The 12,042-nt window shown below is 41.0% G+C and overlaps 1 protein-coding gene across 6 annotated transcripts in view; it reads right to left on the bottom strand.

Annotated features, from left to right (window-relative positions):
• Positions 1-12,042, bottom strand: part of LOC6502326 (host cell factor) — a 93,950-nt gene that overhangs the window by 10,068 nt on the left and 71,840 nt on the right. For 4 of the 6 annotated variants that reach the window (XM_014904537.3, XM_001966203.4, XM_014904536.3 and 1 more), the window contains 3 exons: positions 11,584-11,827; positions 11,391-11,524; positions 5,162-5,419 (listed from right to left, as the gene is read on the bottom strand). In XM_014904537.3, coding sequence (XP_014760023.1) covers positions 5,162-5,419; positions 11,391-11,524; positions 11,584-11,827 — 636 coding nt within the window. The remainder of the gene's footprint in view (positions 1-5,161; positions 5,420-11,390; positions 11,525-11,583; positions 11,828-12,042) is intronic. The other 2 variants (XM_014904538.3, XM_014904539.3) reach the window with 2 other exon arrangements.

Here is a 12,042-nt window from a genome sequence, read left to right as displayed (position 1 = left end):
TTTGGGAGCGCGTGTATATTGGCACAAACCCGGAGCGGGGATCGGGGATCGACGGGAGGGCGAGCGGTCGGTCGGCTGAGCCAAACAGCCGGTGAGATTCTCTTATTCTTTGTAAAGTAAAGATAATAAAGGGGATTTGATTGAAACGAAGCATTCCGTGTTATTTCTGGGCTCGGGCAATCACGTCGAATCTATAAGTTCGGTGGAACGTACCCTCAACCTCTGTAAGCTAGTCGCGGCATTTGTTGCGAACAACATATAGCAAAAACAGTTCGTTACAGCATAAAAAAAAAATTTAACATTTTATAGATCCGTATCGCTTTGCGTGTGCAGTGATATATTTGGAGGTAAAATAATAATTTTATTAATTTTCTTCCAAACATAGCCCTGCTCTGCTTCTTCATCTTTTACGGTGTTGCTTCTATTCTCGCTCAATAGAGATTTTTATCTCTATTCTTTGCAGTTTACAAACTCACACTAATCGCTCTCTTTAATCTCCCTTTTTCGTTTCCCTGGTACAGTGGTTCAAGGAACGTCAATAATATAAACAAAAATATTAATAAATTGATTATATAATTTTTAATAATTATAAAATTTAAACTTGTCTGTGCGTTGAAGTCTTGCAATGAGACAATCTCCTCTTCCCAGCCTACAATCCACTGATGGCTTAGTGAAAGAAAACGTTTTACACGCTAAGTTTGCCGGGTTCACGGGCTCAGTTTCGGATGCACATAACCACGGCGGCGGACATTTCTCGCCCAGCCAGGTGACTACAGTAGCGTCCCAACCTAGGAGTACTGCTGTCACAGCTGCGACTTCAGAGCCGGAGGTGGGCCAGCCACTCACGTCGTACCTGTTGGAAAGGATTACGGAGTTGGAGAACGAGCTGAAGAAGGTTAAAGCCTTGAACAAAGCGGTGTGAGCACCGCCAATCGCGTGCCAATCGTAGTTGGCCCAATCGCAAATGGCGGCAACAGTGGAGCGTCGGGGCGGCCGCCATCTTGGAGGGGACTGCCATTAGCCACATCAAACGGTGAGGCCCCAACTAACGGGGTCGGACCGACCCCTCATAGCGGTGTCGGTGCGAGCAGTGCGGTCTGCACGCTGCCGCCATCTTGGAGTGGACCGCCATTGCTAATGACTAGCAATCATCTTGTGGGGCCACTATGTGCTACAAGTGCTGCGCCGACAGCGCATGGATTCGTGCATCCACAACGTGGCAACTGCATCACCATTTGTTGGATCCTACGCCTCGAACACGCCGAATGAAGCTAAGGAGGCTCCCGGACATTCCTGTATTTTGAGGGCAGCCAGAGGAGTGGCCCATCTTTAACTGTGCGTTTGTGGAGACGACCCGAGCGTACAACTGCAAGGACCTGGAGAACAACCAGAGTTTGTTGAAGGCGCTGAAGGATGAAGCACTGCTGATTCACCCTGGTCGCGCCGTGATGGAGCAGCTTTAGGCTTGGCCGACCGGAACAGCTTATCCGCAGCCAGCTGAACAGCGTGCGAGAGGTGCCGCCGATTACGGAGCACCTGACGAGGATCGTTCCCTTCGCAACACTAGTGAGTAACCTCACGGCCTTCTTGCTGTCGGCGAAGGCGGAGCAGCATCTGGGGAACCCCACCCTAGGAGCTTGTGGCAAAGCTTCCTACGAGCAAGTAAGTGGATTGGGCCTTTGCCACTGTAGCGCACTTAAGCGCGTGGCTAAAGGAGTACGCAAACATCGTGTGTACGATTTTGGACGGCGAGGGAAAGGAGCCGAGGCGTCGAGTTCTACATGCGAGCGTCGACCAGAACGGATGCGAGCAGCGGGATGATCGATTTGTCCAATTTGTGGATGTCCAATTTGTGGAGGGCAACATGCTATGGGCAACATGAAGAGGCATCGGCTCTGCCTCACATGCTTACGGAGTGGTCATACGGCCAGATCCTGCGATGTGCATTGCGAGTGGCAGATCAACGGATGCCGCAGATTGCATCACCGTCTGATACATGGAGCGGACGAAGGGCGAAGATGGCCGGAGCAGAGAGGTGGCTTCAGGCGCCACCAGCAAACCAGCAGTCAGCGCTTTCCAGACGCAGCCCGGACAGGAGGTCTTCGCCACGAGGTGGTTATAAGGACCACGAGGAGCCAGCAGTCGGCTGCCTACAGCTGGCAATGCAGCGTATGATGAGACGCGGTCGCAGAGCAAGGCGGACCTTAGCCCGGAATCCCGGTGGCTAAGCGGTCCCGCATTTTTGAGGCAGCTGGCAAGCGCCTGGCCAACGCCTGAGGAGGGAACTGAGCATGTTCCAGATGCATCTGATGAGTCGCATTGGTGGCATCGAATGAATTTATCAACCCGTTGCAGAGATTGTCGAGCTTCAGTCGCCTGGTGAGGACCACAGCCTGGGTCCAGAGGTTTGCGCGCCGAAAGGCGCAAACAGAGAAGCGAGCTCAAGGAATATGGACTCACTGCAACGGAGTGTAAGGCCGCGGAGATCCTGTTAGTCAGGCAGGCCCAATTGGAATCGATTCCCGACGAGATGAGGTCGGCGGAACGCGGAAGGGACGTCGCCAGCTCGAGCGAGATTCGAGGTCTAGCGCCTTACGTGGATGAACATAGAGTTCTGTGATACTGTCGCACAGTCACAGTCTTACGGAGATGATAGTAAGACACTTCCACGCCCAGATGAAGCATCAAAACGTGGATGCGACGATTGATCAGATCCGGATGAGATTCTGGGTCACGAAGATGAGACGAGGGCTGAAGGAGGTAATCTCGTCGTGCAACGAGTGCAATTTGCAACGGACGCGGCCGATGCCGCCGATAATGGGACCCCTTCCAGAGGATCGCTTGGAAGCGGGAGGATGGCCATTCAAGTATACAGGACTGGACTACTTTGGGCCACTGCTGGTGACAGTTTCCCGTCCAGCCTCAAGCCCCAGGCATTTTTAAAAATAGCAAGGTTGTGCCATTTCCGATCGTTCAGTTATATGGCAGCTATAGGATATAAGTCAGCCGATCGTTATGAAATCCGATTATATTGCTTAAAATGGAATCTGTACCAAGTCCCATCTTTCTATCTTAAAAAACACCAAAGCTTTGCCCACTCCGATCTTTCTATGACAGCTATAGGATATAGTCGGCCGACCCTTATGGAAGATCCTTTTGTCGATAAGATACTTTAGCCAATTATAACATGTGCGGAAAATCCCAACCTTCTAACTTAAAAAACACCAAAGTTATAGCACTTCCGACCAATCAGTTTTAAGGCAGCTCTATAGCTGATAAAGTCTACCGATCCCGGCCGTTCCGACTTAAATACCACCTGCAACGAAATGGAGGATGTGTGCAATGTTTCAACTCGATAGCTTTAAAACTGAGAGACTAGTTTGCGTAGAAACCGAAAGACAGAGTGACAGACAGACAGTCGGACAGACAGACGCACATGCTTATATCGAGTCAGGAGGTGTTCCTGATCAAAAATATATATACTCGATAGAGTCGGAGATGACTCCTTCACTGCGTTGCACACTTTTGACCACAATGATAATACCCTCTACAAGGGTGTAAAAAAAATAAAATCATGGGAGGAACTTTTGCTAGGGATCTGAAAAACTACACCAGATTCCTCAATGCGACAAGATGGAGAAATATCAATCGATCAATCAAACAAAATTAAATTTTATTTGGAATGAATGTGAAAGGAATTTTCACTTAAGAGAAAGGTATTTTTACGCAAGGTGGGAATTCGACCCCTCCGCCGCAAATAGAACTTAAAGTGGTACTAGACCCATAATTCTCCTATTAATGTTGTTCGTTTCTTTCCCGATACTATTAGGTTATTAATAGGGAAGGGGGCTAGGCTACAAGTTGATCCCTACCCCTGCCGAAGTAGTCTTGGCCCCTATAAGTATAGCGGAATTTTTCAGAGCATGATCCATTTAAGCATTAAGGCTCTGGTAAATGAATATGCTCCAGAACCTTCCGAATCTATTTTCCAATGCAAGTCGTTTCTAATGACGTAACTATCACATTTCCACAGGACTCTGAAGGCAAATCCACACAACCGATTTGGTGTTTTTTTAAGTTAGAGGATTGTGTGAAAAGGCACACATCCTTCTTCACAAATGAAGGACGTGTTCAAAGTTTCAACTCGATAGATTTAAAACTGAGAGACTAGTTTGCAACAGACAGACAGACGGTCAGACGGACATGCTCATATCGACACAGGAGGTGATCCTGATCAATAATATATATACTTTATAGAGTCGGAGATGTCTTCTTCACTGCGTTGCACACTTTTGACCAAAATTATAATACCATCTGCAAGGGTATAATAATGAAATAATACGGACAACATCAACATAATAATATTCTTAAGTTTTATAACCTTGCAGAGGGCTCCGCCCGAAGTTACCTTTCCTTTCTTATTATGAATGGGATCAAGTGAGTTTCCCGAAAAAAAATTTAGAAATAAATGTTATTTTTACTTCTTAAAATTGTATACAAAAATTAATATCTGTACACCAGATTTTATCATTAACCTTAATATAATAGAACATTATCTCAGGAATATCGTGTGAAAGTTTCATGTCGATCGGACTAAAGGTCGCTGAGATAGCGATTTTCTAGTTACTCGACAAGTAATGCTCGGATCTAAATAATATTTTTAACACATCTTTTATACAATAAATACTTGCGGATGAACGATCGCATTTATTAAAAAATTTGTACCATTTTTATGGGCAATAATGGGCTGATTTTTATGTAAAAATGGTACCTCCGAGTTTACAACCGCGCCAAAAATTAAAAATCGCATATTTTTCAATATTGCTTTGTTCATCCGCACAAGAAACTAATATTTTAAATAAGTCAATTCAATTTTTTTATTTCCGATAACACTGTAAGGCCAGATTTTACGCACCGCAAGATAAAAATTTTTTGAAGCGACTCCGGCCGACTGCCCGTCACGGGATAAATAATAATTATTTCTTAACAAAAAAATTCCTAGATACTCTCCAAATGTAGCCGTGTCGTGTAAAAAAATTTAATAATTATATTCACTCAGGAATAAAAAACAAAATTGCAATTGCAAAATCTGATTTTTTCAGCCTCGGAAACCATCCTACCCCCTTAACACAACTAGAAAAAATAAATGTGTTATACGTACCTCTCCCCATTCACCTCGGCCACACGAATTAATAGCTGCAAGTCGAAAACGGTATGCTGTTCCTGGTTCCAAACTGATTCGTGGGAGCTTACTTAGGTCGGGAAAATTTTCCAAATCAATACCGTTAAGTAGACCCTCACTTATACAATTTGATTCAATATAATTGGTAACTGTATGTGAAAGATCCTTAAATATCCCAACAGTATGCCATTTCTGGTTGTCGTTTTGGGAGACATTTGACGAGGAATGAGATGGGTTCTGAAAATAGTGTATATTTATAGTATAGTATTAACTTTTAAATTTTATTCATGTATAGGACAACGAAAATAAGTTAACATTTATTTCCTAGAACTGGGTTGCTAAATTGTCCGATCCTTAAAGAAATTTCACCATAAAATCAATTTTCTAACAAGAAAGGAAAGCTAACTTCGGGCGGAGCCGAAGTTTATATACCCTTGCAGTTCAGTCGCAGTCCGATAGGTGGCGCCACGCATCTATATTATTAGATATACAGCGGATCGTATATAGTCGGCCGATCCTTATGAAATTTGGCATATCGAATTATTTTGACCAAAGAAGCATACATTGAAAATCCCATCCTTCTAACTTGAAAAACAACGAAGTTATGCCATTTCCGATCAATCAGTTATATGGCAGCTATAGGATATAGTCGACCGATCCCGGCCGTTCCGACTTATGTACTACCTGCAACAGAAAGAAGGGTGTGTGCAAAGTTTCAACTCGATAGCTTTAAAACTGAGAGACTAGTTTGCGTAGAAACAGACAGACAGACGGACAGACAGACAGACGGACAGACAGACAGACGGACAGACGGACAGACGGACAGACGGACATGCTTATATCGACTCAGGAGGTGATCCTGATCAAGAATATATATACTTTATAGGGTCGGAGATGTCTCCTTCACTGCGTTGCACACTTTTGACCAAAATTATAATACCCTCTGCAAGGGTATAATAAAAATGTTGGAAACAGCTCCAAGCATCAGTAGCGTAGATAGGGGGATAGGGTAGATAGGATAGCGTAGATCAAAAAGCTATCTACGCCACTGCCAAGCATTTCTGTAAATTGAAAGGTTGTGCCATTTCCGATCGTTCAATTATATGGCAGCTATTGGATATTGTCGGCCGATCCCTATTAAAATATGACAAATCATTTGTTTATGAATTAAATTGTCCAAAATAAAATCCGTAGAAAGTCCCATCTTTCTAACTTAAAAAACACGAAAGTTATGGCATTTTTGATCGATTAGTTATATGGCAGCTATAGGATATGGTCGCTCGATCCTGTTCCGACTTATATACTGCCTGCAAACAAAGGAAGGATGTGTACCAAGTTTCAGCTTGATAGCTTTTATAACTGAGAGATTAGAGAACAGGACAGACAGACGGACAGCCGGAGGACTCAGGAGGTGACCCTGGTCGGAGATGCCTCTTTCACTGCGTTGCACACTTTTGACCAAAATTATAATACCCTCCGCAAGGGTATAATAACAAGAAACAAATAACTTCAACTACAGCTGGAGTTATTATTACACTTGTAGATTTTCTTAAAGAGCTTTCTTTAGTTTACTGAAGCTGGTGTGACTGAGTGGGTATAACGTGTGACTGCCATAAGCCTTGCTTCCATGGGTTTCCTCGGACAAACAACGGGCAAAACAAAAATTAAATATTTTAGTTAAACTTTATATTATTTATTTTTATTATATTTAATAAACATTTTGTGAAATTTTCAAAAAATATATCAAAATGATCATTACTACGCCATTTCCGGAAGTCCCTCGGAAAAAGGTGGCTCCGCGTTGTCAGCAGAACTTCTTTCAAGATCATTAGGAATAAAAATAAAAAAATAAGTGTTTTAATAAAATAAAAAACAATAAATTAGATTTGAAAATTTCTAGAAATTATTTTTTTTTTTAATAGTATCTTAAAAAAATCCTTCGGTTAATGCATTGCAAATGATATTTCCAAGACCTGTGTAAAATTTTATTAAGATTGGTTGAGTAGTTCGCGACAAATCTTGACAACCGACTTTGAAAACATAGTTTTTAGAAAAACGCGTTAAAAGGTTTGCACTCTGCCTATACCTGTTCTCGAGCGTCTACCAGAATTCAATGAGACATAAAATGTTGTCTTTTTTTTTTTATTAATTTTGGTTTTTTTTTTCAACCAAAAAACTCATGTTTCACATTGCACACTTTATCATTATGTCCTTGCAGAGGGTATTATAATTTTGGTCAAAAGTATGCAACGCAATGAAGAAGACATCTCCGACCCTCTACATTCCAAAGTATATATATTCAAACTAGTCTCAGTTTAAAAGCTATCGACTTGAAATTTTGCACACATCCTTCTTTTGTTTGCAGGCAGTATATGTCGGAACGGCCGGGATCGGTCGACTATATCCTATATATCCACTCAGAACATATATCTGAATGATCGGAAATGCCATAACTTTAGTGTTTTTTTAAGTTGGAGAGTTGAGACTTTCTATACATTTTATTTCGACAAAGGAATTGGTATAGGTAAGAGCAATTCCGCTCGAAACTTTCAGAAGTGTCAGGCCAAGTCAAGTCACAAACCTCTCAAACCTATGTTCAGGGTAAGATTAAATTTCCGTTTCCCAAGTGTTTGATTAGCCCAAAAGTCTCATTGAATTGTTTTTCAATTAATAACCTTGTTAAAGGTTATTAGTTTTTTTAACTAACAACTCCACAATTAAAATTTCCTGGCTACTTTCTGACCTGAAATTTTCCCAATACCCAATAAAAATTTCAATGTTTTCGAGCGGGATCGATTTGCGTGGCACCACTGATATATACAGTTGTGTGAATAGTAGGGTCTCAGAAAGTGCAGCTATAGCGCAAGGAGTAGTATTGGTAGAGGCGCGAAAAAATAGAATATGTGGGGAAGCAATGGCAAGAGCAGAAGCATCTATAGCGAAAGTAGAAGGAAGGCCAAAGCATAAGAGGGATGAAAATGATCAGAAGGGTAACAAAAGCTGTGGACGAAATGTGGAAGTAGCTTATGCAAGGAGCAGTAAGAATATTGCTAGTGTTACAATATGGCACACTATTCTTACAAAATTAAAGGGATACGTAAATTAGGCTTTGTTCATTTATACTTATTTATTATTTATGCCTTCAAAAAACACAATGTGTGCCCAATGCAGAGCTTGACCGGTTTCCTAATGTAGTTTACATTTTTATAAATAAGTAACCATTATTTTATTACTTTATGAGTTTTATACTAAAACTGATCAATAAATATTTTTGTACGAATAAATAAAGCTAAAATTCATAATCTATCTTTCAAGAAGAAGAATAGTATACCTCATTTTGATTAAGAATCATAATAGGTAAACAAAAATTAGTAACATTAGAGACAAACGTCTAATAAACAACTTAGCAAAACGCATGTATAAAGGCTCTATCTATTTTGTAGCACTTGCCATTACGCAAAGCGAACCCTAGGAGCCGCAGTTGGCGGAAGGTGGCGCCTTCTATGGGAAAGTTGTAGCTGTAGTTATTGAGGGAGCGCCTGGAACAATTGATTTCCGGTAGTTCGCCATTTGTGGACCCCAGGAGCCAGCCCGCCTAAAATCCGGCGTCGGTCTGGTTATGAGTGTAGATAGGATCATTCCCAAGCGAGAGATTGAGCTGACTAGACGGTTGGAGCAAGGCTGCTTAGAAGGTAGCAAGAAAATATCCGAAGATCCCGCTGGCATTTGAATTAATTTTTTTCTTGGGGACGCCCAAAGGCTCCCAATTGTCCTCCGGCTTACTGGAGGTGTGAAAGGGTGGATCGGAGAAAACCCCGGGGTGAGTGTTCTAATGGTCAAGGGATAGGACTTAGTCACGAATCCTAGTTTTAGCAGGCCCGAGCGGAATTTCGAATTAGCTACTCCAAGTGGGGAGGCCAAAGGGAAGGAGTCCAGGTGGCTCGAAGAAGCCAGTCCCATCAAAGGCGGATGAGAAGAGCACCAAGGAGAAGCAGTAATCCCAGCTTGGACTAGGGTACCGCAGCAAATTCGGTTCGAACCAAAGCTAGGTTCGAGCGAATGGAGGAGCGCAGAAGAGGCGCTAATCGCAGTTTAGCGTGACCGATCGGAATGTGAGGAAGGAAGACCGCGGAGGTGTCCTCTTGTTAGAAGGTCCAGGCTGAGTGGGTTCCAGCCTAGGATCCGGCCCGGCAGTGAACCCGTGCACAGTGGTTGCGCCCATAGGCCAAAAATAAAAAAAGTCATAACAACAAAAATGTAGGAAAAGTAAACAAATCGCTTTTAAATTGTCCAAACTTCTTTGTGGCATACTAGGTTTGTCCGGAAAATTAATCGTTCTCTATAAAAATAAAATTGAAGTTGAGTGCAGGTGTTCATTTTCACAGCGCAGCTTGCGCGCATCCCGAATTTTTCATAACAAAACCGAACTTTGAAGTGGTCAGATCATTTATTACGTCTCCAAATTTAAAATATTTGTAATGGATTTTGAAGCTGAAGGTTTTTTCTAAAATTTGAGATATTATAAAAAATTGTACTTGTTAAACTGTTCTTGTCATATTAATTTGAAAAAATACATGTTTTTGTCTATATTTTGAACGTCTTTTTCATGTTTAAGTAGACTTTTACATATGTTGCCCCCCGATTCCCCCTTTATGAGTGATATCAGTGCATTTGCCAATGTTTTCAGGTAATAAAAATGTTAAGTTCAGCTGCCGATTTTTGCCGATTTGTATATACTCATTAATAAACTCAAGCTGTCTTACTATATTCAAGGTCAAATTCGCGACGCAATCTGCTGCTCTTCGTTTGTTGTTGGGATGTTTCTTTTGTTTTAGTCATTTGTGTTTGTCGATAATTTCATATTATTTTTTCGCTTATTTTTATGTTTTCATTTTTAATAGGTGCTTCTTATAAGTGCGAAAAATTGGTGCTTTTTTCCTTAAAAATCGTTTTAAGAATTTAATTGTTAAGAATCAATCTAATTGGCTGAACACTATTCACACAATTATAATTGAGCCACCTCAACAAAAGATTGCAAGTGCTGAACGTGGACGATCCAAAATTGATTTTGCTTAGTCCTCAAAAAGGAAAAAGGAAAGTGCTCATACTCGGAAGATGTCTCGCATATTGACAAATACAGACTTAATAAATACACTTCTTTTGCGTTCAGACCCTTTCATAACAAGATAACAAGGAAACTATCAAAAAGAACAAATCTAATTTTTTTCCCAGCACATTTGATTTATTAGAAAATATTTGTTAATACTTATTTCACTCCAATTAGCATTCAATTAAATTTTATTTTTATGATTTAAATACATTTATTCTTATATACATATCATAAAAGGAACTTTAGAACCTCACTTCGTTATATTTTGAAAAGCAAATTTAATATAATACAAATTTAAATATAATACAAATAAATTATGCCTAATAATGAAATTTTAACACTGTAATTCTACTGGTAAGTAAGAAAGTATTTTTGACCACCGTTGCCATATACATATGTAATACTACTGCCATGGTGCTATGAGAGCTATAGGATTCAGTCGTCCGATGTATCCCATTTTTTGACTATATATTTTAAAATTTTTTTAGATTTTTGGAAAAAATGTCACGTTGATATCTCAACGGAAAGTATTTATGGCCGCGGCTCTATACAAGCCCAACCACTGTGCCGTGGAGTGAACCGGCAAAGTGATTTCAAGGCTCCCAGAGTCGTATTATAAGATCAGTTAAAAACTAAAGTAAAATGATAGTTATAAACGGAAAAAAATTACAGAAAAAAAATCATCACCGGAAAACAAAGGTTAAGAAAACCAAAGAAAAGAAAAAAATATTAACGTAATTGTCCTAATGGTTTAATCGGGGGCAGGCGAGAGTCGCCCCTTTACACCTGGGTGACTCTTAGTTAGGCGCAGGAAGGGAACCCCCCATCTCTCACCATCTATGGGAAATCGGGCCTCATTCCGGAGAGTATGTCGTCGAGAGCACGCAATTTTGAAGTTAGATCCCTACCTGGAGAGGCACTCTTGGGAACCGGCAATTAACACCCCCCTTGCCGACGAGCCGAAGCCGGATATTCCAGCGTGCGCTGGTTCCCATGTTTTTACCATCCGCCTCAGCCCATAAATGATTGTAGGAGTTAGCATTCGTTACAATTTTTTGCATATAAAAACAAAATTCAAATTACAAAATCATGACATACATTTACATTTTCTGGGATGTTACCACTGCGCTGGTGAGTGTGAGAATTTTCAACAACAAATTTGTCCCCTTGATCATGCGTTGCGGCTTGCATCATAGCAGCTGAAGCAAGTGCCTCCAAATGGGAACCATCTACTGAAATGGGAAAAAATAATAAATTTGTGTCCTGTGCTACAATCTATTTAAACACCAACCGTTTTGACATTGATTTGAATTTTGGGGCAATAAAACACCATAAAAATGAGTTTCTTGGCCACATTTAGTTTCATTTTTCTGTTTTTTATTATTTTCATGATCTATGTTTGAATGAGAAGAATCTTTGGCAGTTCCTTGGACTAAAATTTCAGCAGTCTTTATAGTGGTCAGTATAGTGGCAGCTTCTGTTTCCGATGTACTCATTGGTTGATTACTGTCATCGGCTGATATTGATGACTTTGCCTACAAAAGTGGTATTAAAAATATTTAATAAAAACAAGAAAGGAAAGCTAACTTCGGGCGGAGCCGAAGTTTATATATCCTTGCAGTTGAGTCGCAGTCCGCTAGGTGGCGCCACGCATCTTATATTATTAGATATATAGCGGATCGTATATAGTCGGCCGATCCTTATGAAATTTGCCATATCGAATTATTTTGCCCAAAGAGAAATCCACTGA

Source organism: Drosophila ananassae (assembly GCF_017639315.1).
Source record: "Drosophila ananassae strain 14024-0371.13 chromosome 4 unlocalized genomic scaffold, ASM1763931v2 tig00000061, whole genome shotgun sequence".
NCBI lineage: Eukaryota > Metazoa > Arthropoda > Insecta > Diptera > Drosophilidae > Drosophila > Drosophila ananassae.
The sequence above is the reverse complement of the archived record's forward strand: the minus strand, read 5'-3'. Positions and strand labels throughout refer to the sequence as shown.